The sequence below is a fragment of the Motacilla alba genome, chromosome 2, assembly GCF_015832195.1.
Source record: "Motacilla alba alba isolate MOTALB_02 chromosome 2, Motacilla_alba_V1.0_pri, whole genome shotgun sequence".
NCBI lineage: Eukaryota > Metazoa > Chordata > Aves > Passeriformes > Motacillidae > Motacilla > Motacilla alba.
In genome coordinates this window covers 21,461,480-21,488,524 of record NC_052017.1, presented here as the reverse complement: position 1 = coordinate 21,488,524, position 27,045 = coordinate 21,461,480, and the positions used below count along the sequence as shown (strand labels likewise).

The 27,045-nt window shown below is 39.1% G+C and overlaps 1 protein-coding gene across 1 annotated transcript; it reads left to right on the top strand.

Moving 5' to 3' along the window:
- The first annotated feature begins 1,657 nt into the window (after positions 1 to 1,657).
- Positions 1,658 to 22,164, top strand: STEAP4 (STEAP4 metalloreductase). The gene is made up of 5 exons (XM_038128065.1): positions 1,658 to 1,788; positions 16,822 to 17,277; positions 18,628 to 19,155; positions 19,719 to 19,883; positions 20,919 to 22,164. The coding sequence occupies exons 2-5, from the start codon at positions 16,822 to 16,824 to the stop codon at positions 21,186 to 21,188; spliced, it is 1,419 nt and encodes a 472-aa protein (XP_037983993.1). The 5' UTR covers positions 1,658 to 1,788; the 3' UTR covers positions 21,189 to 22,164.
- Positions 22,165 to 27,045: the final 4,881 nt, after the last annotated feature.

Genomic DNA, 27,045 nt, shown 5'->3' with positions numbered 1-27,045 from the left:
TTTTGTCTGTTCTTCCAGTCATTTCAGAGCAATGAGCATATTCAGCTGCTCTTTAAAGCATTGCTTTACAATGTGAAGGGATCACATAGGTGTGTGAAATGTTGGACAACTCAATGCTTTCCTTTTTTTTTTTTTTTTTTTAGTATTCACAAGGTATTTATCCACTGGAAAATAGCCTCAAATTATTTTCAGATTTTTTTTATCATGTTATTACACAGGAACTCAATGCTTACATCAACTTGATGCACTGAATTGCATTGCACTTGCCCTTTTTCCCATCTATTATGAATTTCTACATTTATTTCTCATATAACTTCTGTGGGCTTAGCTTTGTGCTTTTAAACTCTGGAAATCAACTATTTTCCTCTCCATTCCCTTTAATTTAAGTGTAAAACACTTGGCAGCATCTTCACATAAGGGTCGCCTGAAAATGATTACTGCACTGGTTACCCCCAGACACATCCACTGCCTCACTGGACATTCTGAGCCAGGTCATACACTTTGCACATGCCAGGTGCACCTTGTTGAATCTTCCAAGCTCTTTCAAAGTCATATCACCTTTTTCACTTCCTGGATCTCTTCCAGTAGTTCAGGCATCAAACTGGCTTATGCGTTTTAATCACAGTGTACAAATGACACAGGCTATTCCTGTTCTAAATCTGAAACATGACTTGATCTCTTTTCTAGAACTCAAGCTCTCAAACATACTGTCTTCAGGCCTAGTGAAGTCACAGATTGCTCTGAATTAATCTTCTTATTGTCCTTTCTTTCTGTTTTTAGAAATTACCTGTGTGTTTTATATATTCAATGACTCTTTCTTTTTAGTGTGTTTTTATAATTAGTTTCCAGTAAATCTCCCAAAGTCAAAATTGTGTAAAAATATTTTTCTTTTACTATCTTCCTCTTGAATGTCAGAAATTGCTCGCAAGTCTAAAATGCTATATTATTTAAATCCCCCTTCAAGTCATTTTTCAAACTTACGAAACATCAGTGCTAGTGGGACTTTCTTAGCCCCTTGCTCTTATCTGGATTATGATCTAGTTCAGTGATGCTCAAGTCATCTGTTTTGAATTATGTCCCATTTCAAACAGATATGTAACATCACAAAATTCACATCTACACAGTGGTTTATCCCTCAAAGACTCATTTCTCAACACTTATCCATCACAGACTCTGGCACCACAGGATAGCTGCACTTACCAAGAATATCCTGAGAATTTCAGGGATCAGCTACTTTCAACCACCCTATGCCAAATTCCTTTCATCCCAATGTGGCAATCTACTGTCCTTACCTACAGGTGGAATGGCACAGAAGAGCCAAGACACAGAAAAGCAGCTTTCCTTCCAGGCAAATATTAGTTGTTGTGCTTCTACAACATTTCTGGCTTATGCAATTGTGGTTAGTCTTACAAGAGTGGGGAAAGACAGCCAAAACTTAGCTCTGGCCAACAGCCAAGGGGCAAGTCGGTGCCAGCATGATAAAAGCAACCACAGCTTCACCTCAGCTGTAAATACAAGGGATGGGACTTTCCCTGAGACTTTGACGGGAAGTTCTTTCATCCTGCCAGACAGAAAAGGCTTGCAACATCCCCTCACATATTCCTGCCCTGTACACTCACCCTGGCTTCCTCTAGATAAATACAGCTGGGCTGTCAGAGTTTCTGTGTCTGCTCCAGGCAGTAGGACCTCTCTGCAGTTCCTGAGGTTTCCCTTGGTCCACAGACAGCATCTCACCAGCTGGCAAAGCATTGGCTTGCTTAGGGGGACTGCATCAGGTTGAGAGCACAGGTGAGTTTTACACAGATGACACAGGTTTCTCTCATTCCTGCTGGTGAGAATGGGGAGAAAAATGACTAAACTGTCAACCTGAGAAGTTTAGGTGGGCTTGGAGTTCAATTTTTAAGTCTCTTGATGAAATTTTAGCCCAGCCTTTCTCTGGACAAAAAGACCACAAAGGCAGGCCATGTCTCCTGGGTTTTTATTGATGTTATACAATCTATTTGCAATTAAGAGCTGATGTAAGGAAGCACGGAGAAATAAGAAAGTAATTTTATCTGTAAAGTCAGGACAAACCAGAACTTGAGATTTGTCAGTTAATATTCAGAGAGCCTACATAGCAGATAACAGGCTTATTTAATCTTCCAGAAGTGTTTGTTATAGCTACAGTGAAGAAAGCTTCTGCAAATAAGGATTGGTCAGTGAGGTTTAAATAATTAAGCTAGAAAGGGGATTTTCTTTCCTATGCCAGAGCCAAAATATAGGTTTGAATTTTAACAGCAAGGACAGGGCGTTGTTTTAGCCTGAATTATAAGTTAGCACTAATAAAAGTTGGAACTAATGATTATTTTTACTTCTGGATTCATATGTGGATTTCAATTTTTCACTTTCCATTCAAGCAGCATACCAATTTTAATCCTGTTTAATATTTTATAAGCAAGGGGCTTCAATGCTGCAGAAATAAATGGATTTTTCTTAAATATTGTCTTATACCAGCTCCACATTATTAATTCTGAGAACATTTACAGCTGTCAGAACTGTTCTTCAGCTTTGATATAGGAAAATTTCATATCCTCTCTAAATCTGTAACACAAACTGTCACTCAGACTGTAGGCCAATTTTTTCAAGTCTGTTAAGACTTCATAAAATGATGCAATTAGTGGAAGACAAAAATTCTCTTTTAGATATGGCCTTTCTGAAGCTCCTAGATTTGTTAATAGCAATGATTTAGATTAGCATGAAGTAGCACTGTAACTACATACCAAAATATTGCAATAGTCATTGAGAAATCAAGCATCACTGTGTTGTCTTTCTCCCTATTGGACTTATCTCATAAAAATATATTAGGCACTTTTCATATTTGAACATTTTTAGGCAGATGGTATGTTTTTAAATTACTTCTCCCACTTACAAGCAGGAATGATAATCAGATGAAGTTCTACTTTGTGTTGAGAAATTATGAACAAAGTGTGTAGCCTACATGAGTAGTTGGTTTCAGAGCAGGAGCTCACTTGGGAATGAATCTGCTGCTCTCCGCCATGTATCGTTCGGTGTCTCACACTGCAGAGCAGCTGAGGACAGGCAATCTTGGCTGCTCATGGGTGAAATTAAACAATCTCACAGCTAATTGCAGTTAAGCTCACAGGACCAGACCAGAGCTACTCCAAAGTAAAAACCCCATCAGCGTGGGCGTTGGGTGCTCCCTATAAACCCAGTCTCTCAAAAATACAGACACCAACTGAGACTTTCAGGCAGAGTAATTAAAATCTACATATTTTAACATCTCTTTCACTGCTTCCCGTATTTCTTATTTAAACCTCTTTATTTGGTAACTTCAAGATTTGAGCCAACATTTCTTCGTTTCTCATCTTGGTTGCTGAACTAGCAGAGTGGAACTGCAAGATTTTCAATATCTTATGTTCTGTGGGACTTTTTAGAGGCATTGGCATTTTGACTTTATTTCTGTTCTATTCAGATTTTCATGTATATTGACTTTGGGGTTCAAAAAACAGGTTTTGGGAAGAAAATGTAGAGACAGGTATTTAAACATAACATTTGAACGCTCATTGCATTTCAGTTGTAGGGAGCTTTTTGTCCCTGTATGCACTAAAATAAAATACTGGGGATTTTTTTCCTCTTTTGACATCACTGTTTAGAACCAGATACTGTCTTCTTTTTAAAAATTGCTCCAACATGTACTCCCCTTAGTGACAGCACTGTCAATAAAATATTCATTTAATTCACTTACTAGATGTTTGTCGGCAGGGCTGTGAGAAGTAGGTGCACTCCCAAATGGCCTGGTGAGCCCTTCCTGAGCTCCCAACAGCTCTGTCCTCCCAGCAGTGGAGGTCTGAGCGGGGTTCTGGGACTGTGCTGGGCGGCAGCTCAAGTGAGCACTGGTTATACTGGTGCTTCTTGGAGACAGGGCATAGCTGCCAGCAAAAGCATTCATTAGAGGGCTGGCAGAGCTTCCTCCCAACTTCATAGTGACTACTGAGTGCAGCCCTGGATGCAACACTGCAAAGGTGACTTTCAGCTATTGTTTTTACTTTACTAAACTGTTGAGTGCTGTCTCTGCTGGTGGGGTTACCAGAGAAATGCCCTAACTTTGGTGGTGGCACTATGCTGGGGACAGGCTCAGGCTGCCTGGCCTGGGACTGCTCTTCAGATGCTTGGCTGAGCTGCCTTGTTTGTTGCACTGGCAGAGCCTGGCTCAGCAGCAAGGCTTGGTCTAACCTTCCACTGGGACATGCAGTTCCCATGACTATCTTTGGAAAACATGAGGTTGAGATTAAATCAGGAGTGAGGACAGGTTCTTAGCTATGGATAATTTCCCTACATGAGTTTTTCCCAAGTGGAGCAGCCTCGCCAGGACAAATAAAAATGTGCAGAAAAACCACCTCCATAAACAGCACGATACCCCTAAAAAATAGAATATTAATACATTTGATTTGAGTTCTGAAACATGAACTGCTCCAGAGCTTCATATAACTTGGCACTTCAAAGGTGCTCAATGATAATAATCTGCTACAAACTGCTTGATCAAAGGTGAAAAGGCTCAGCCATCCAATTCAGACAAGTTTCAGCACCTGAGGACTGGGATCAAAGTGTTTTACTGCTGCCTACCACCTTTAGTGATGCCAACTCTGAGCAAATTTCTGGAGGCCTCTAGATAAACAAGCCTTAAGAACTAAGAAATTAAGTGGAGAAGTTGATTGCCAAAGAGCAAAACACTTTCTGGCATCATTAAATCAGAAGATAGTTTGACAAATGATTTCTCTGGGGTGGTCCCATGCTATGATGACTGTGAGAACAGGAAATATGTAAAAAAAAAAAAAAAAGAGTACTCACAAAAAGTGGATAATTATGCAATAATCATAACAGCATAAAATGGTAATTCAATAAAGACAATGAGTTTATTCAGAAAACTCAGTTCCCTATTTTGCATGGCATTTCCTTGCTGGATATCAAGAGAGGGTCACCCTGCAGGAGGGAATTATTTTGTCCAATTAGGCAATTACAGAAGCAGCATGACACTTTGTTTCCTACCCTCTTCTTTGCTCTTCAGCTAAGTTTAGTAAAAAGCTTTTCATTTGTCTCTGTTCCAAATATCTACTTTTTTGCTTATTGCATGGTCTTGACATGCAGAACCAAGAGTGACTTCTGCCTTGACCCCACATATTTCACAGGGGTAGGAAATGGGGGTAGGTGTCAGACCCTGACTGAGACCCACAGGCAAGAAGAAGACAGAAATCAGGGTGAGTTCTCTCTGAAGGCCATGGCCCCTGTGTAAGAGGGCACAGACAGCAGGGATTTGTAAGAGATGTTTTGTAAGGGTTCCTGTCCCTCATGCAGTGGCACAGAATAACTCTGGCTGCCCTGTAAGCAAGTTGGTGGCGGTGCTGTGCCCCAAGAGCAGTGCCCCAAGGCAGTACTCTGGTAGAGAGATGACATTTGTACCATCATCTGGGCTGGGAGAGGAGCTAAGGACTCACTGGTGTGCACACCCATCTCTGCTTGCCAGGCAGGAATCACCAGCAGCAGCTCGAGCATCTGCAAAACCTGAGCTGAACTCAAAGGAGGCTTTGGTCCAAAAAACCCAAAAAAAATCCCATAAACACTAGATCTTTCCTTTTCTCTGCATAGGATGCTGCCCTGAACAGTTCTGTTTATTTTTTTATTAATTCTGTCACTGATTTTTTTTTTCTGTTTTAAAAACATGTTTCTAAATTCAGGCTTCTCAGCAATTAATTTTAAAAGCCTGTAACTTAAGTTTATTGCTTAAAGAGTTTTGAAATCAGCGGCTCTGTAAGAAGGCAAACTTCTTCCATCTTGACAAGTGTTTAAAAGATTGTCTGATAAGAATTTTTCCATGCTGAAAAATGCAACAGCATATTATAATATCTATCTCAATCTCTTTTTTCTTTTTCCTTTTGTTTTTGAGGTATTCTGGGTTGGTGTGTTTTGGGTGGTTTTTTGAGGAATAATTTCCTCTGAAAATATCAGTGTTCATTTTGTCCTGGGGGCAGGCATGTCTCTGCAGATGCCACTCAAATTCAGTGACATGAGAGAGGAAAATGTTCAAGTCCACATAAATAAACAAAGGAAACCAAAAGGAGCAAGTAAATACAATTAGTACACTTCACATGAAGTGAGTAAGGGAACTGATGAAGTTGTCCACTGTCTTGGATTGCCCAATGGTATGTCTTTAAACATAGATTATTGAACTTTCTGTAAAATCTGCTTGGCCCGATTCCCAAAATGTTGCAAATCCACACTTATTTATTTTGGCAAGAAATTTTCATATTCATGCTCTGTTTCCTTAAATCTTTCATCATATTCTCACTTCTCAGGTTTCTAAGAGTGTAAGACAGCCAAGAACATTGTTGCTGCACCACTGCAGCCACCTTGCCTTTTCTTTTGTGAAAGGTGGAACAAAACAACTGGGCTTCATTTCCCCACTTGTGCAACCCAGTCCAAAAGCAAGACTGCAGATCAAGAACTAATTGGTGTAAATGGGAAGACAGTCAGGCTTTTCATGGTCTCCTAGAGCTCATAATAAATATGCGGCATGAACACATTTTTAGTGCTCAGAAGGTCTGGTTTTGGTAGGCTGCTGGCTTAATTTCAGCTAATTCCAGTCTCACTGCAAGGCACTGATGGCTGTCAGTAAAAGCCTCCCAAATAACATCCCCTCCTCGTTCTCCATTACTGTCAAGAGATATGATGATGTTGGGTCAAAACTGCTTCACTTACTTCCTTCTCTTCTGGTGGTACAGACATGCATTTCTGTGCGTGTTCTTCACAAATTTTTGGGGTGTCCATTACTTTAGCTTGACTTCTGTAGGAAGTGAGAAATCCTCTCATTCGTGCAGAGGTATGTGAGTGTCTCACATTTATGTCTGTTCCTCAATAATTTTTTTACTGATGATTTCAAACAAATATACCAGGAGGGCAGATTGCTTGCTTCTTCTCATGTTGCATGAAAGAGGGCAGCTGAGGATCCCACAGAAGAGTACTGAAAAATGAAAGACTATCATGTGACTATATATATTTGAAATACCTAAAATCCACTAGTAGAATAGGAGTCATCCTGTGATTAGAAACAGTTTCAATCAGTGCCTATAATCAGCCAAGAAACACAAACCCCTAGGAAGTCAGGCTTCATTATTTCTAGTGTTATTTCTCTGTGAGACACAGCTACTTGTTACTGTCTCTAAATGGCAGATAAAAAGTGCTCAAGAAAATCGCTTCACAGTGAGGGAACGCCTTGGCAGGAATCCAAGAGGTGCCTCTCCATGCCTGGTGGATCTTCAAGCATGGCTTTAAAGGCCTCAGAACATCTCCTGGGCCAGCTGGGATAAACCCAGTGCCCCTGAACAGTAGGCAGGCCTCTCTCTCCCTCACACTTGCTCACCTTCACATGTTTTAAGAAATATTTTCATTCTTCTTGCAGTTGAATAGGCTGAATTAAAGCTTAATACCTACAAACCTCAAAATAAAACAACAGCCCTGAAGAGACTGAGGAAATTACTCAAGTTATAGCTGTGTATTACGTGTTTATGGGAGCAGCTGGAGGTGGTGAGATTTCCAGCCCTCTCAGTATTTTGCCATGATTTAGACAACATTAAGCACATCTATTATGGACTATATTTCATCTGTTTGAAGAGCCTCCAGGCAGTTTTAGTGTACTCCTGATAAAAAGTGAAGATGTGGGAAATGCAATGTCCTCCATAGGAGGATTTATTGTCTCAAAAAATTATTTTTTATCAGCTTTGTCAAAACTTGGACCCCAGGATTTTCTGCTGAGAAGAACAGCAGATATTCATTTGCTTGAAAGTAAATTCATGCATAATTTGTTGTAATAGGTTTGCTGGAGCTATTCCACTGTTTTCTTGATGTGTTTAAGTACTGGATTAATCATGGGACAGTAGTTTAACCACATGCCTTTTAGTTTTAGGTATATCAAGAAACAGAAAATGCAATTTGTATTATAGGGCAGATTTGGTTCCACAGGCGTCATCTTGTGAGAAACAGTATTTGTCATAGAATGTCTTCTTTCTCTCTCTGTGGAAATAGTAAAATTTAATTTTAAGTAAATGGGATTGCCTCAGAGTAGTGTACCTGTCTTTCTGAGGAGAATTTCTAAATGTCATTTCACCTGTTTTCTACATTACAACAGGATTACTGTATATTAAGCACATGTGAAATACTTCATAAAGTATTCCAAAGATGCAGTACTGCTTATACAAGAAAAAAGTATACATTTCTCTCTTTTTTACTATATTTAAAGGGCTACTATATATAATTTTACTGTATATGGGCATTTTTACCTAATATACACCTTTTGATGATAAATTACAAGACAAAGCAGGAGTCTTATTTAGGAAAAAACCCTGCAGCTGGGGATGACTTCCGCTTGCCAGTACTTGCAATAAACATTTAAGACAATAATGAGAATTACCTCTCTTTGAGAAAGAAAGTTTAACTTTGGAGAACTTGACAGTATGGGAAACTAAGAATTATCAGAGAAAAAAGTATAAATCCAAAAAAAGTATGTACCCATTTACTTATTTGTTTCAAGTTCACCATGCTCACCCACGGGTATATAGAATTTAAAGGAAACAATGAGAAACAAAGGCCCAATATTAAAAAAAAATTAAGTAAATTAAAAAATAATCCTGGCCATGTCCACTGCCTTTGAACACTCCTTAGGCAGTGTTCTTTATTGCCCCCAGCATAAGTACATGCCATTGGGATGGTGTCAAAGCACCGTGGTTGCCAGGAGTGCTCAACCACGACTGAGAAGGATGTATGCTTGTCAGGTAGGGAGGGATTAGGGTACCCAGAGGCATCGGGGCAGCAAACCTGACTGAACCTGCTTGGTCTGTTCAAAGAGGCATGAGGAAGGTGTGCAGGACATGAGACAAGGGCTTATTTTCACCATTTCAACATTAAATGCCAACTCAAGATTAGCTCACAGTAGCCTAGCAAAATTGAAATTAATAATCATAGCAAGCTCAACAGAGTTCAGTGCCTACTCTCTGTAGTGGTGGTGGGAACCTCTTCTCAAAATGTTTTGGAAGAGAATACTCTGAACCTCTGTTATTGAAATGAGCTGTCATGTGCTCAGCCCTGCCTGGTTCAAGGTATGTAAGCAAGTTCCTGAATCCATGTAAGGAACTGCATGCTTCCAGGTGTTTCCTGACTAGAGAGATACAGAACTTTGACTGAAAAGAGCCTCTAGCAGAGGCCTGAGGACTTATCTCCGTGGATGTTGCATGAGAAAACTCAGCTGATCTTTGTTGTCATGAAAACAAGAAATACAGAAGCCAAAAAATTTTTCAATTTTTTTTTAAAAAAACAGAAACAGCTAAATCCTCCATGATAAAAGAACAGTGTGGTTATGGTGTGATGTAAGTCATGCTGGTAGCTTAAAATGAGGGCACAGACTGGACCCAAATCACTTGTCCCAGATGCCCCAGGTTCATTACTGTACAAGCAGAGTTAAACATCACAGGTGAGAGAACCCGAGCGAAAAATTAACTTCTTCATGTAGCAAGGTACTATTAGAGTTCATCTGTGCAATGGACTCAATTTAATAAGCTCCTATGTGTCAATCTAAGCATCTCTCCATCATTATAGAAGAATAACCCTTTTGAAATATAGAAAAACAAGGTTTTCCTGGACAGGTGAACTTAGAGAACAGGTTTCATATCCAAATTCTACTACAAAGAATCACTGGAACATGCACTCAGTACTGTTGTCATGACTTCTGTATAATTATATATGAATTCACACATATGAATCTACACTCAGCATGCTATATAATGAGCAAGATGTATTAAGTCAGAACTTTTATTTGCCTCCAGAATACTGTACTAGAGCAATGGCAAGCTGCTCCTGAAAGGCCATTCCCATCCCTAACACTCTCTATTATTTGCACAGAGTAACAGAATCTTTGCTGTTATTTACATGGAAATAGCAGTAAAAATAATTAGTTTACATAAAAAGAAGGCCTTCGACCCATCATTTTTGCAGTTAAAATCCCATAATATTTGCTGTGTGTATAATCCTTATGTCTACCTTTGGGATTAAGATTCTTACAATAAGCTTAAAAAGGAAAAAGAAAAAAGAAAAAAAGGAGAAACATAATTGGACCAGTATTGTAAATCCTGGCCCTAGTTCCTACAGTAGACAAAACCATGACCTACCATAACCTACTTATAAACCTTTCTTTTACATGGCAACAGGTCAAATTTCTTCAGCCTTTTCTCTTCTCATAGTTCTTATATCCTGCTTTGTCTTCTAAAATTTTGCCCTGAATCAAGAGATAAAAGAATATAATCCAAATAAAAGATTGTGGACAAAGAGGGGAAAATACAGAGGTTCTGTCACAGCTTGGAGCCACCACAGGCAACCAAGAAACATCAAGTCCTCAAAAATGGATTTGTTCCCCAAGCAGAATAGCAAGCAGACTACACTAGATCCTGAAGGCAGGAAGGTGATGTTACATGGGAAGTACAATTTGAGAAGAAAATTAGGTCAGGAGATTGGCAGCTCCTTAAAGAAACTCTTAAAAGCAGAGACATAAAGATTGTAATGCAGAGCAAGGACTGCCATAGGAGAGTCATGTAGCTGGAACTGTCAGTTCTTCAAAACTTCATATTCAAATAACACTCATATACCAAAATCTATGGACAAGCACAGAATTGTGCCAATATGTTGATATGATTTGAAAAGCCACAGCACAAAAAGAAATATAATTAGTAAGGTATATATAGAATAACAAAAAGTTTCTTGTAAAAACATAAACTGTTTTAACAAAATCAAGGAGAGAATTGATCCACCACTCAACTGAGAGGAAGTATTGACTAGTGACTCCAAGAAAGCCAACTCTGTAATGGCTATTTTGCTTTTGTTCACTGGAAGGGTCAACCATGACAGAAGGGTTTACATCAGTAGCAAAGAGCTGGAAATACTTGCTAAATGACAGAAAAATGAGATTAGGCCATGCTTTTGTGAGTTAAATGACCTGAGATCAGTGAGGCTGATGGAATTCATCTCACATCATTTAGGTGATAACTGAAGCATTTCCACAGTTGTAAATATTGTCTTTAAGAATTGTGTGGAAGAGGTAAAGTTTTGAAAGACTGGAAAGGTAGTAACACCTATTTTTAAATGTAAAATGAAAGAGGAGGTGCAGAATTATGGCCCTTTTAAATAATCCATTTAAATACAATTCTCAAACAAATAGAGTAAGCAAATAGAAAATAAGAAAGAAGCAGACGATAGGCACATGGATTAATCAAGAATAAGACATTCCAAACCAACCCCATTATTTCTTATAAAAGGATAACAGGCCATGGGAATCATAGAAGTGGTACAATTTGACATGAGCAAATTTTTTAGTATGGTAAATGTTAGAAAAATGGCAAAAGCAAACTACAAAAATGCAGTTTAGATTAAACTAATACAAGGTAGGAGTCTGTGGAAATAGCAAAAGAAACATTTTTCAGTCTTTCCGTCAACCATTGTCAAAATAGAAGACTGCATTTACTGCAGATATACAGGGGGTTTCTCCTGGCAAAACTCCTATTCCTTTCTTTAAATGACATCGATGCCAGAATAGACACTCTACTTATTAAAGCTGACAATCTGACAAAGTTGAAAAGGGCTGCAAGCAAGTTAGAAGACAGCCTGGAAGTCAGAATAATCTTGACAAATTGAAGCTACAGTTTGAAAAAATTATGGTACTATTCAACAGGGACAAGTGCACGATACAGCTCTGAAAACACTACAGAAATCAAGGATGGAGCAAGTGGCGTGGGAGAAGTACAATTAAAGGACTGGGTGTAAGAGGATACATTTGCATTGGTATTTCAGTTCTGCTCAGATGTAGAAGCAGATCATCATTTTCAAGCTTTGCTTTACACTACAGGGTTATCATGGAACGTAGGAAACTAGATTCCTTACCACAAAAGGTGAGCCAGAAGATGTGTTTTAGGTTGACCCAAATGCATGCAGCTGCTAGTGGGCATGCAGGCTGCAGTGCTAAAGTCAGTCCAAGGTGGAAATCTGACATGTGAATGGTGTCCAAATCATGAGCTCAGCACCAGGTGTTGCACTCCACATCTTGGTCCCTGTTGCCACGCACCCCTTGTTAAAGCACTCATCACCTTAATGCATCACAAGCTGACTGACTATTGAATCAGCTGTGCTGTGAATGAGACAAATGTGACAGGAGATTACATATGGACTGTGAGGCAACTAAAGCAGTCCTTTCCTGTCTGGTAAGATCTCTGTGAGAGTACTGCAGTCAGCACTACACTTCTAATTAACAGTTGGAGCAGCTTAGCTTTGAAACGTCAGAAGAAAGCCATGAGAGAGATCACCCCTCTCCGAAACACAAGTTGCAGGAAAGATGTGGGACTTCTATTTCTAGAAAAAAAGGGTGAAATAGTAACAGCTTTCATGTCCAACAAAGGCTGCTGCAAAGAGAAGGGGGATAAACTGACACCTTTGACAGCTGTGTCTACTGTGGGGGAGGCAATACAGATTGCTCATACAAAAATTTGCCTAATGAAATGGCTGAGGAAGCAGTAAGCAAGGACTTTCAGCATCCACAACACAGGCAGGTCTCATAAACAGGTGAGACAAGCATCTGTCAGACTTGGTTTAAACACAGTTCATTCTGCTGTAGAAAGGGCCTCTTAAGACCACAACCAGAGCATTTTTTTTGTTCCTTTTTTAAAATTTAAATAGTAAAATTACTATTTCCTGCTCCTTTCATCTTGTCTTTCTAACTTTTGAATCATTCCACTGATCTTTCATCTGAATTTCATGTTACATCTTTCTGATATTTCCATTATCCATCCCATCTCCACTTTCCCACTTTTGGCACTGTACATCATCTATGGTATTGCTTCTACTAGGATATCCCCCCTTTTTCCCATATGCAAAGCAATCTGCCTGTCTTAATTCAATTTCCTACATAATCAAGTATTTGCATAAAACTGCTTAACTAAACATTGTGCCGTCCCCTTCCTCATTGTTCACTTCCCCTTAGTATTTATGCAATGGGGAAAAATTACAGTCTTGCAGGTGACTTCTTTTTTTTTTCAGTATCTCCTTTCATCTTTACTGACCAAGAAAACTCAGAGATTGTAACTACATTTCTCCTCATGGAGAAAAGCAAGGCACATACCACCATTTTCCTTAAAATAGGATAACTCAGTGTAGAAGAATACAACAATGCAGAGGAGAAAGGACGCAGCTAATCATTGCAGAAGTTTACACAGATTATCTTTTAAATAATGAAAGGCATTACTAGTGCTCTAATGTTATGGGGATGGATATAAGGAAAAATATTACGTATGCATGCAAATCTCTATGGCTTTTTTTCAAATAATATAAGCTACATATGTAAAAGAACAGATAATGATTACTGCATGTTTCTTTGCTGGTATTTCTGCTTTCTTCTGGTGCTTTGAAAGCACCCAGCACAAACCATGGGCATGGAGCAGAGCTCCACTGCCACCAGCTGCTGAGTGACAGCCCAGTGTCAGCCTTTGGGCTGAGCTCCTAGTTACCAAAAAAAACCCTTGTGTCCCTTGTGATATATTTCTGCTTCCCATACTTCACGCTGATACACCACAATAAAACACTTTATTCTATAGAAAATTACTGTCTTCTTAGATTCCAGCTACTGCTGTCATGAATCTGGGAGTCCAATTTCCTTCTTTTGACTTTAAAACCACACAGTTGCCATGAGATGCTGCATTTTCTTCAAACAGAGGCAGCAGTGCCAGGATGTGCCTTTACACTCTCTATATGCTCATATCCTACTGCCTGAATTAACCTCCAGACAGTCACTGCCAAGCCTACACCTTTCTTTTGGTTTAGTTAGAGCCAGCTGACACAAAGAAATGTTGAAAGCAAGATAAATAAGTGTTCTATGGAGAAAATTAACCTAATTACTATATTTTTCAGAAGAAGACATGCAGAAGACCTGGAATTTAAAAGTAAACTAGCTTTGTCTTACATGTGATTTTCAGAAATAACAGATGCACTATCAGTTTTACAATATAATCCATTTGTTAAAAATTTCATTGGTGAATAGTTTATTTCTAATATATAATTTGTGCTTTCATAACAGCTATGGGCATCCTTATTATTATCTCTTACAAAGAAAAGGTGAATTCTGCTCAATTTAGTCAAGCAAATTGTCTCTCTTGTTAAAAATGGTACTAAGCTATACTAGACCACAAGAAAAGAAGGAGCTAAGAAAACCTTAGCTCTCTTCAGCTTTCTATGCCTTTTACACTCCCTTTACTTCTTAGATAGCACTTCAGGAAACCATATTTTGGGGAAAAAAATTTCTTCCATTATTTTTTTCTTTTTATCTCCCTCTTTTTTTCTTCTCTGGCAAAGCAAGTTCAGTGTTCACTAGTAAATGAGGTGTTCAGCATAAGTGAACAATGGAAGTATTTTATAGACTTATTTCTTGCTGGTTTCTATATTTCTATATTAAATATGTTTATAAGCCCAAACAAAACGAACTCCACTGATCTACCAAATATAATACCTGATATCATCCGTTTGAGTTTTGGTTTTTTCCGTCCTCAGTTCAGAGAGGAGAATGAATTGCACAGTTCACTCAGCAAAAACTTGAGGATTTCTTGAGGACATACAGATGCTTTCAACTGGATGATTGCATGTTACAAATAGGTTTTACTTTTTATTTTAGATAGGAGACTACTTTGTTAAAAACTAAAATTAATGAAAGAGAGTTGAGTCTTATTAGATGATGAGTTGGACCATTTATTAATATTACATAAGCAACCCTTCTGTTCTTTTTGAAATACAGGCTATCCCCAGAAAGGAATTTCATAGCTTTAGTCACATTAGAGCCTTGTGGGACACTAATAAAGCCCTCAGAGAATGATTTTCAAATATGTCAAAGGACCTTGCAACTTTATGCATGTGTCAGAGCACACAAATATGCAAGACACATTCAGATGGGTCCCTTTGAGGATCTGTTTTCTTGCTCAGTGTACTACTTGTCAAAGTACATGGAGTCCAGCTGCAGAGAGCCAGGGTTAACCCCCTGCTGCACTGCAAAGCCTCCCGTGGGACCTGTCTGAGCCACACAGATCCTCCAGCACACAGGTGCTCAGCCCTTCTCTGCCTGAATCCTCACCTTCCCTAATGACCAGAAGCAACTGCCTTGGCACCTCTCTAAACCAGGGCTCCCACAGCTCAGTGCAAGAGTGCAGCTGGGCAGGCACTGAGGCCAGCTCAGGGCTACACAGCTACATATAGAAGTAGTCCACGAGAAAAAATCTTCACATTTGATTCTCAGAATAAAAATTTATGTGTCTATCTTGCTAGCAAGGCTTGCACCCTACAGCATAGGCCACAGCTGTTTGCATCCTTGACTCACAGCTCTTATCCCTAAATCATGGCAGGTAAGGGGAAGCTGAGGCTTGACTTTTTTCATTCACCAAACAAATGCAAGTTTTAGGTCAAATAATTTAAAATCATGTCAGATTTTTAAAAAACAAAAACTGTTCTGGCTGGAGGAAAATACAAAAGAAAGTGAAGAATATCATCTTGGTGTTTTAAAAGGCAGTATGTATGAATTGGAGCATTCTGAATGGTGCTTCACAGAAGAATGTAAGCAAAGGGTCATAAACAGCACAAGCAAAGAAATTGTTTTGGTTCTAGCAAAACATTTCATGCATTTCTTTTTTTTTTTTCTTTTCTTCACAGTTTCACTCACAAACTGTAAAACCTGTTGGTCCCACAGCTCTAATTAGGACCATTAGCTATGAGGTAGTAAAATAATTGAACTTGGTCTCCTGCAAATTAAATTGCTGCTCTAAGTACCAAACTGATGGACAGCCCAAGAGACGGGTCAGACAGGTCTGTCTGATGGACAAACCCTGAGACCAGGGTCTCCTCTTGGATGTCTTAGGTGTTCTGCTCTGAGTCCACCTTTTGTTAAGGGAGAACAGTGTGTGGACCTACTGCAAGACCTATGGAACAGACCTTTTGATTCTGTATCTGTATCATGGGTCTCACTCTGCAAGTACAGAGCGAACACACTGCCACTGCATGGATAATACATTAAAGACTTTGAAGTTGCCAGCTACAGTGATAAAGGAAGAGAGATAAAACCTCAAAGAGAATTTTACTATGAGTAATATATAAATATCAAAAATCTATTTTCAACATGAAATATTCAAGTCCACTGTCCAAATGCTTCATGGAAGATTCTTCAGGAAATTGAAGAACAATAATAAAACAAACTAGCATTGACTATTTGCATTAAGGAAATACTGAGAGCAACAGATAGGTTTATAACTAACTTTTATAATAACCCTTCATAAAGTATTTTGAAAAATACCTTCCAGGTTCTAATCTGATTAGAAGCAGACTCCTCCTCAATGCTTTTCTATAGCATAAATAAGAAGCAATTACTCTGAAACATATGCTACCCTTGCTCTCTGGGCTCCTTGTCCTCCTATTTTCTCTTTGAGAGAGGAAAACTGAAACAGTTCAGCTGGATGTTAACATCCATTAAATGGATGGAAAAGAGAGTGCTGTAAGACATGGAGGACTGAATATTCAGAATGGCTTTTTAAAAACTGTACATAAATCTTCTGAGAGTGTGTATTCAGAAGAGTGGACAGGATCCATATTAAAGGACAAGAAGAGGCTAAGGTGTCTATTTTGTACTCCCAGAATGAATACAAACCTTTTATTTCCAAGAGATTGATGTTTTGCTTAGATTGTTCCAATTACTTGTTTTTTTAACAGATGAATAAAAATTCTTCCAACACGATGGCTTTGGCTCCTAACACTTCTAACAAAAGAGAGACGGTGTGCATATTTGGAACTGGAGATTTTGGACGAGCTCTGGGGCATAAGATGATTCAGTCTGGCTACCCAGTGGTGTATGGAAGCCGAAGCACCCAGATATCCAACCTGATTCCCAAGGATGCAGAGGTGTTGGGCCACGCAGAGGCAGCACAGAAAGCTGCCATCATCATTATAGCAATCCAGAGGCAGCATTACAACTTTCTTACACCACTAGCAGAGGTTCTCCGTGGAAAAGTCTTGGTGGACATAAGCAACAACTTGAAATTAAACCAGTATCCTGAATCGAACGCGGAGTACCTGGCTCAGCTGCTGCCCGGCAGTAAGGTTGTGAAAGCCTTTAACACCGTGTCAGCCTGGGCCTTGCAGTCGGGCACGCTGGATGCAAGCCGGCAGGTAAGGCTGAGCAACGGGACCATCTCTGTCACAGAGTTAAACGTCACATGGCTTCTTCTCAGCTACACAAAACACACCCGGGACTGCGGAATTAGGCAGAGTTGAGATGGTGTTTTCACTACAATCTCTCATTTCAGACTAAATGCGAGCTTAAATTTACTTTGGATTTTTCATATGGCATGACAGTGAATATAAATAGCTTCCCTCTGAACTCGGAGAGGTGTTTAGAGACACCAGAGAAGTAAGAGAAGAAAGATAGCAGAGCTACAAGAGAGACAACAAATCAGGAGTGTTCAATCAATTGGTCATCAGAGTTGTATAGTTAAACAGAAATGAGATAGGAGGAATTTTCACAGCGAGAATAAAATGAAGAAAGCAAAACAAGGGAGGCAAGGGATGTGATAGGGCAATGAGTATTGGCAAAAGAAGTATGCTGAAAGGTGAATAAATTACTAAAGTTTTTAAATCATTGCCACCTAAATTTAACACAACATCAGTGTGTGCAAAATGTTTTAACCATCTCCTCAACCACAGGCCAGCAGGCACAGAGCTAGTCATAAAAAGCAGATAAATCATTTATAATGGCCCTGTTTTCAGTGACTTCAAAGGACAGTGCTCTTGTACAACACATAAAATCATCCAGCTACTCAAACCATTGCTAACTTTGCTCACGGCTGCCAAATAAATGGTTTTGGCTAGAGACCCAAGGGCTTCCAGGCCTAGGTTCTATAAACCTTCACCATCTCAACAAAAGCAGAAATTGCCCCCTTTCTCCCAGTTCCAAACAGACTATATTGTCTTATACACTCAGAGAAAAGATGATTTCTTCGCTATTTTTCTAGTCCTGGAAAGAACTAATATTTACTTTTGTGACAGGCAAATCATCTTTTAAAGATCTCTATCCTCACTTCCCTGGAGTAATTATGTACCACTATGGCAGCAACTGAAAATTTTGCTCTTACTTACTTCTATTGAAAATTTTGCTTAAATTTAGCCTTATAAAATCTTGTGCTTACAAACTACTTGTAGATCTTCAGAAAAGTATGTCAAGTCTTCTACTCAAAGACATATACTAAGCCTGTTATACATTGTTCTTTCCAGATAAAAAAATTTGCCACTTGAGACGATCTTCTTCTCTAAAGTAAAAATCATATTCAGTTCTTTGACTTGTTTGACAAAAGTACCTATAGGGTACTTTTTTGCCTCTGTTAATTAAGGTCAGCAGTAAGCCAAGTAAGCAAAGAAACAGCCAAGGAAGCTTGTGCTTACTGTCCATATCCAGGCAGGATGGCAGCAGAGAAAGTCACAAAAATCTGTAAAAAATAAACTTCTGTTTGTTTTTGTCTGCAGGTGTTCGTCTGTGGAGATGATGTGGAAGCCAAACAAATGGTCATGAATATTGTTCGTGCACTGGGTCTCACTCCACTAGATAAGGGATCCCTCTTGGCTGCTCAGGAAATAGAAAATTACCCTCTGCAACTCTTTCCAATGTGGAGGTTTCCCATCTTTTTGTCCCTTGGCCTAACTGCATTCTTCTTCTTCTACTGTGTGGCTCTTGATATAATTTACACTTATATTTATGAAAACAAAAACGTTTCATTTTTTATTGCAATTACCATTCCAAATCGGGTCTGTCCTGTAATGGCACTCATCCTTCTTGCCCTGGTGTACCTGCCTGGTATATTTGCTGCAATTATTCAGTTATACAGAGGTACCAAGTACCGCCGTTTTCCGGACTGGCTGGACAAATGGATGCTGTGTAGGAAACAGCTTGGACTAATAGCCTTGGCATTTGCTTCCCTGCACGTTGTGTTCACTCTTGTTACTCCAATGCGCGCCTTCGCAAGTTGGAGAGCTGGCAAAGGAATCATCTCCCAGGTAAGTTGTGTTCCCTGCTCTAAGTATCCCTTTCTCCTGGCGCTGTTAAAATACTACTATCTACCTGGAGCTTCAGAAATCCGTGCAGACAGCCCAATGTTCTTTAAAATAGAGTAATATTCCTAGCTTTGGTTTCATTTGGACATTGATACATCCACATTTTGTTGACAATATGTTGAGCTGAGGAGATTTCTGGCCTCAGTCTTCCTCCTAGATAGTTGGCATATTAATAAAATAATCAGGGAAAATGTAAATACTATTTCTTCATAAACCTTCAGGAACATAATACATTATGACTTTCTGATCTTACTTAACAAAGGATCACATATCTCTCTTCAACAGGTCTACAGAACAGTAAAATATGTACATCAAACACAGTTACATGGAACCTATGTGTAACATAATTCCTCGCCTGCTTTTTGAGCAGGCATTCAAAGTAAATCTCTGATGATCAGAGAGTTAATGTATAACATTTATCTCCTATTCACCTGTAAGGAAACTTTTTCTCCTTATTGGTGCTAAAAGTGCTATCACTAAAATACACCTGGTCTTTTTTTCTTCAGGCACTAAACAATAAAACAGAACCACTCAACCACACTAATGCCTGGCTTAGTGACTCTTATTTGGCTTTGGGAATTTTAGGATATTTTTTATTTGTTCTTCTGGGAATAACTTCCTTGCCTTCAGTCAGCAACAATGTCAACTGGCGAGAATTTCGATTCGTTCAGGTAAGAAGACCATCTCTTAAAAAATCTTCTTCTAAAAAAAACCTCCATCCCTTATCAACAGTGGCCATGGGCAGGTTTACTAAAGACTTATGGCTTTCCTCCATTACTATCTCCAAATGTGCACTATCCACCATCACACAGTGAAAAAAACATCTACGTGGCCATACAGCTGAAAAAACTCACAACTGCTCTAATGGCTGCTTATGGTACAACAGGGATTACTGCATTAACAAGAGAAAGCTGGGAAGATATGAGGTCCTAAATGAAAAACAGAAAGCTGACTTTTACATCAAATTCCACAATTGTACTAAGTCACAAAATAATTTAGCCATTTTATTGGGTTAATTTTTTTGGTTCACAAGATAATTCAGTTAAAAAGGATATGAAAATTACTTTATAACTCAAATCTGATCTGAAAATTACTTTATAACTCAAATCTTCTCAATGCCAAACATCTAAAGAGAATCTGCAATTTCTGCAGACTGTAAAAACTGCTGTGACTGTAAACAGGCTGCCCTTGGTAACACTATAATCTCAGCTCTCCATTTGGAGGAAGTTTGGTGCAAGCTGCTGTGCCTCTGCAGGAGCTGGGATGGAGGGGAGGGGAGGCACGAGAAGGGGAAATTACTATCAATGAATGTTTTATCAAGGCAAAAAACTTGCACAGTATGATACTTCTGGATGGATTAGCACTAGAGCATTAAAAAAATCTTGAATCTCTCCACTGAATGTCAGCGTTTTCTCTGCTTTTTCACAAATATGACAGCCACTAGGCAGTATGTGTGAGCTAGGAAAAAATATAAGGGTTATTGACGGAGAAAAAAAAATAAACTATTTGATCTATATCAATTTTAATTGATTTTTATAAAAAATAATAAGAGCCTTTATGCTATATAAAACAGTTTCATTTCACCAGTCCCCAAGTTGGCATGTACCACAAATCTTACTGTGTCCTTAAATCTGCATTTGTTCTGATTTAATTTATTGTTTTAACCTCCATTTCTTTCCTTCTTTTTTTCTTTCTTTCTGCTTTAGTCCAAACTGGGATATCTGGCACTGATTTTTTGCACTGCACACACACTGGTTTATGGTGGAAAATGGTTCCTGAGCCCATCAGCATACAAGTGGTATCTTCCAAACATCTATATCCTCTCCCTCATTGTTCCATGTGCTGTACTGGTTGTCAAATTTGTGCTGATATTTCCTTGTGTAGACAAACCCCTCACACAAATTCGGCAGGGCTGGGAGAGAAATCCCAAATACTCAAAACAGTCAAATTACATTATCAACAAGTCTGCTGTATAATTAGACTACACTGTATTAGTAAAAAAAAATATTATGAGGGCATATCAAAACGAAGTCTTAAGCCTACTCTATCTGGAAAGGGAGAAAAAAAGTGAAGACTTGGCCAGGCTCTGTATAAAACAAAGCCAACCCTATGACAAGCTTTAAATACAAATGAGGCCACAGAGTTTCTGCACCCCAGGCATGCTTTCATACATGTGCAGACCTTCTCTTTCGCTTTGTTCATTTCCCCTTGCCTGTTTACCCTCCATCCTAAGGATGGTACGTGAGAAGTAGGTGGTGTTCCATGTCCCTCTTCTGTTGTCCTGAACTCCTCCAGAGCTGAGCAGAACCACAGAAACCTTTGGTGTTAGTGTTTGCTCCTCTTTTTTATCCTGCCCGTCAGGACTCAGCTCTTTGTGCACCTACACATATCCACAGAGAGCCGTATGCACACCCGCATGAGTTTCTACACATTTCCCTGTTTCTAACCCCAGAAGCCACCAGCACCAACAGAACAAGTGCATGATGGATGCTAGCTAAGGAACAGAGCTTTGCCTCCTAGCATTGTTTATCCTCCATTAATATCTGATCCAAGGAGAGAGCTATGTTGATGCCTTAGAGATGGTTGAGTAAGATTTGTTTGGTTTGCGTACAGGAACCCTGATGTTCAAAGTGTGTGGGTCAAGGACTGCTGAATCTTTGCTTGTACTGCTCTACCAGAAATTCAGGGGCAAGAGAAAGGAGTAGAGATCAAAATGGCAGAGATGTGAGAAGTGCTTACAAGCCTCAGCTTTTCAAGTATAGGCAAAAAAAAAAAAAAAAATCTGTGATTTTTTTGTGTAACCAGTGAGTTGTAAGAAAATAAACTGAAGGAAAATCCTTTCATTTGAGGGGTTATATGTCATAGTCATATCTCATTAAGATAATACTGTTGATTTTTCAAAAAATAAATCATTGGATGTGATATTACAGAAATTCTGTGAAAATACACATTTTAAAGACAATAAATTTTTTTTTTTACACTGTTGAGCTCTGTTATCATTTTGGGAACCTGTTCTGCAAAGATGCAGCTGCTGGTGTGCTCAGTTACACAAAGGTGTTGGGAAGCCTTGGAACAAATAATAAAACGGGATCCTGCTCCAGCCAGCTGCCTGGACTTGTCTTCCCCCATGTTTGTTTGCTTTTGGGATGCTCACATAACCAGATCTTTGCTTAGTCATCCAAGTAGGCTGAGGATGTTGGGGAAAACAGGTTCCAGCTGGGACGGTGACTTCCTGTTAAATTGCAAACAGAAGATCCAACAGTCTCCTTTGGACTGGAGAATAAAGAAAATAAAAAAAATATCCTGGTTTTATAGGAAGAAAATTGCTTACTATTTTTTTACTTCTCTGCTGTTCTCCCGGTCCATACAAAGAACACTCACATACATGAAAGTATAAGCATGCTACCTAGTATAGCTATCTGTGCTTTCAAACTAGCACTATCAAGCAGCTTTAAAAAATAAAATAAAATAAAATAAAATAAAATAAAATAAAATAAAATAAAATAAAATAAAATAAAATAAAATAAAATAAATAAAATAAAATATTTTTTAACCCAAAAAAATAAACAACCATCTGAACAATATTTCTGAAAGCATTTCTCAACAATGGAATCCCTTTTAATTCTGGGCAATACACCCTCTCTTCATGTCATCATCTGTCCCAGAATCTGTTCTTTTTGCCCAAAAGAATGGTAAAGTAATCTGGGCTATCAGCAATTGATGGAGCCAGATTCCTTAAAAAGAATTCTGGCACCAAGTACCCTTACTCACCAGCACTGGTGCATACGTTATACTTGTCCTAAACTGATACGCATATGTTGATGTAAGTCTTTACAGAAGTTTTTCTTGGCCTGTGCCATGATGGAGTTGTACTACACTTCAAGCTTCCTTCAATAATTTTCCACAGAATCATTTATTGCAGAAGGTATCAGGTACAGCCTAAACAGGCCCGAGTGACAACACTATTGTGAGGATGCTTGTAACACCTCCTTACAGCTCCCTGGAGGAGAGATGGAAGCAGAAGAAAGAGAGGAGGAAAACAAGACAGAACAAGAGAGAGAGCGAGCGAGCGAGATACTGTGTTTGCATGAGTACAAAGGGACAGACATGAGCAGGAAATAAGTAGCAGCAGTCTGAGTGAATATCCTCTAGATTTGCCATTTTGGTGGTAGATTCTAGTCTCAGTGACAGATACTCCTGATTTATGTTATTACCAGTAGCAACAGTTCCAAAGCACTGACACATATTGGGTTTTGATATTACTTTATAAAGGATTTATTCTCGAGATTTCTGCCTCTCTCCCAGTACAGATTTAAAACCTGCCCTTCCTCTCTCACAGCTGAGCCTGTGGGTTGGAGTTTAAACTCCAGCAGCCTTGGCAAGTCCCATTTAAAAGCTGTGCTCTATGAAATACAAACAGTGCAAGTGCTCTGCATATTTTCGTCCGAGCAAACAGGCTCCTTTGTGTTTTCTGAGGGCCTTGTGTTAAAAGAGGCCAAACCAAGTCTCCTTTACCCTCACCGGGAACTAGCACAAAGTTACCATGGCCAGACTGAATGCTGCTTTGTACACTCACTCACAGCTAATCCACAGTCTCAAACACCCACAGGACTGTCCTTCTGCAGGCAAGACAAAGGAACTTCTTTGGGGATGGATATCACGTTGTTTTGTCAAAGGAAACAGACCAAGATGTACTGGAAATGCAAAGCAGCTGGGTACGATTTGCAATTTGCTGTTTACTCCAAGGATCAAATGCCAATATTGGCTGTGTACAAACCGAGGAGGCAATGAATGCTGTTTGCGTGCAAAGTGGGTGTAGAGAAGCTCTCAGGAGCAGATCCAGAGCCTTTGCATCTGAACTCAGCAGCAGGTGCTTTGTTGACTTCAGTAGGTAATAGGTCAGATCTTCATCACTCACATCTGAGTGAGGGATTTCATGTTCTCTTCATATCCTCTTGTACTTGGGCAGCTGAGGAGGATTTGATTTACATATTTACAAATTTACTTCCTGAACATGGTAGAGAAAACAAAATCAGTAATCATACTGGTAGTGAAAGTATTCAGTGGTGGTGTTTTGAAAACAATAGCCAGTGCCAGGAAACTTGCTGGTAGCTTGAATGCATTACTCATGGCTGATTCTATTTTTTTTTTCCTTTTATGTACTGACAAAGCCTGGTGAAAAAGGAGATCAGAAGGATCATGCAAGGAATTTTGGAAAGGGTGTTTTCCATATGGTTCCCAGAAACCAAAAAAAAGTTTTATGTGCATGTGTACATAATGCCATTTGAAGAACTACTGCAGGAATAAAGCATTGATTATTAAATCAGAGTCAACACTTAGAAAATACAAATGACAGCATTTTAAATAAATGGTCACATGGATATTGTCACAGTAACAAGTAAGTTTGGGATTCATTATATAAGAAAGTTTTATTCTGATGCATTACAGCATAGTGGGATAGACAGCATAGCGTGGGTAGACCTCTACATCCTTCATGAGAGGGTTAATTTAACTCTTTGCCTTTTTTTTATACCTGGGGAATATCTATTTTAATCAAAAAATATACTTAGTAGTGAAAATAAAGTATTTTAATTAATTAGAGTTCCTTGAAACAGAATGGGATTTCAGACACACACTGGCCCCAGAGGACACAGCTGACACCACAGATACTGCTGGATCCTGAACCATGGAGATCTGAGCAATTCCCTTCAGTTCCACCACACTGTGCCCTGAAGTCCTGAGATGATCTACTTATTTTTGCTCTCCAGCACAGCCTTCTGTCAGGCTTCTCTTCTTTGTCTAACAGTCACCTTTCACTCCAAGACATGACACTTTGTGACCCACTCTAAAAAAGCCCCTTTATTCTTGTATGTCAGGCTTTTGCAGCTTCAGCCTTGTTAACTCCTACCAGACACAAGATTTTGCACGAGCATCTTCTGTTTCAAATGCTGCTGAGCATATTGGCATTCACTGGCCCAAATCAAGAATTAGTGAATATTGTGAACACTCACAGTAGCTATGTAACCCATGTTTGCCTGTTCGTCCTTATTATGATCAGAATATTTTAAAACTTTCAGCGTACCAATAATAGCCTAAATATGGTCTCTCTCCCACACAATTTGGAAGCTTTTCTCTCCTACAGAGACTACTTTTTTTCATCTGAATTATACAGATTTTGTTGTGGATCTCCATTTGTATCACTAATTCCTGAGTAACGTGAATGATTTCCTCCCTTGAGGAAGCTGACATTCCTCAAGATATAATTTTTACCTATCACCATGGAAAACTACACATCTATTATTCTTGCACATTGCCTTAACATTCTTGACTCTGAGTACCCAGAACTGACATAAATACTAGCTCTGACAAGACTAGACCCCTACATATTCCTTTCTTATAAGCTACCTCTGTGCTACAAGAAAAATACACTACAGAATCTTTACAGGACACGCACAGACCTCCAGAGAACTGCATGAAACTTAGCTAACTTAGCTAGCTTATCTCCAAATGCTGCAAGCCAGAAGTGATAAATTTTCTTCATATGTCTTCATAAACATCCTATATTCCTGTCTCTCTTTTTGCTTCCACATCCAGATTTCCTTATTATTTGAGATACAATCCCTTCACTGTGCTTCTCTTCACATGTGCTCAGATTGAAACAAGGAATAGCTTAACTGCAGTCAGTAGACTCAACATAGTAGCAACAGTAGCAGTAACAGTGCAGAGGCCTTTTCTAGTTTCCTAGCTATCCATTAAATTTTTGCTCCAGTTTTATAGAAGATGGGAAAATGTAGCCTTTATAAACCTCTCTTTTAGAGCCTTCAGAAAATAGATAAATGAATCTTGAAAAAAAAAAAAGTAAGTTATTGTAATATGCTAACCATTACAGGACGCAAGTGGTTGAACACTACTAGACCAAACTAGAACATCCAAAAAAAAATATGTTTAGGGCATATTATCTATGACAGCGTGTTGGCATCAAAGCGGGGAGGTATTTTTAAAGAAACATACTGGAGAAAAGTATATGCAACAAAATTAGAAAGCTATTTGAATGAGAGAGAGAGAAGGAAAGGAGGAGGAGGAAGAAAAAGCTGGTTTTCTTCTTTCTACTGGCTTCATGGCAGAAAACATCACACATTTTTGATTGCAATTACTAATCAAATTAGCAACTCTTTCAGTACTTTGTAAATAATTAAACAAAGAATTGGATCTTTGCTGCCCTGGAGTTCAAATTACCCTTTAGGATCCCACCACAGCCTTCTCTCCCCAGTGCAAATAGGTACAAATATGCATCTTTTCTCATCCTTTACAACCACCATTCGAAAGGTGCCACTCCACACCACACCACTCGTGGCTGAGCAGCAGCAGTAGCAAACCCAGCTATGCATCAAGCACAGGGCGTGCATGTCTTCATATCAAATATAGTTGGAAGAACTTTTTCCTTGGGGTAAAAAAACCAGAAAAGATGCCATAGCCCAACTGTACAGGCTGAGGACAGATTGCTTAATGGACTGCTCTGTTTCAATGCAAGACACCGCCATCTTCATTTTATAGTTAAAGAAGCAAAATCATTCACAAGAAAGAGTAAATCATTCATAAGGCATGAAAACTGGAACTAAAATAAATCCTACAGTACTTGGTGAAGAAGACAAGTGAGAGCTGAGCAGGGTGAGCAGAACCTGAAGAGGTGACTGGAAGGGCAGTCCTCTCCCCTGCCCACTTGTCTAGTGATGAACCAGAGTTCTGGGAGCAATGGAACAGGCCAGATGTAGTGTTGCTGTCATGTAGAACCAGCCCAGGCAATGAGAGGCGATGGGTGCAGAAGTAATTGCA

Coding starts and splice junctions, on each gene's coding strand:
- STEAP4 (XM_038128065.1), top strand. CDS start 16,822: ATGAATAAAAATTCTTCCAACACGATGGCTTTGGCTCCTAACACTTCT. Junction 19,156..19,718: donor GCAAAGGAATCATCTCCCAG/GTAAGTTGTGTT, acceptor TTTTTTCTTCAG/GCACTAAACAATAAAACAGA. Junction 19,884..20,918: donor GAGAATTTCGATTCGTTCAG/GTAAGAAGACCA, acceptor TTTCTGCTTTAG/TCCAAACTGGGATATCTGGC.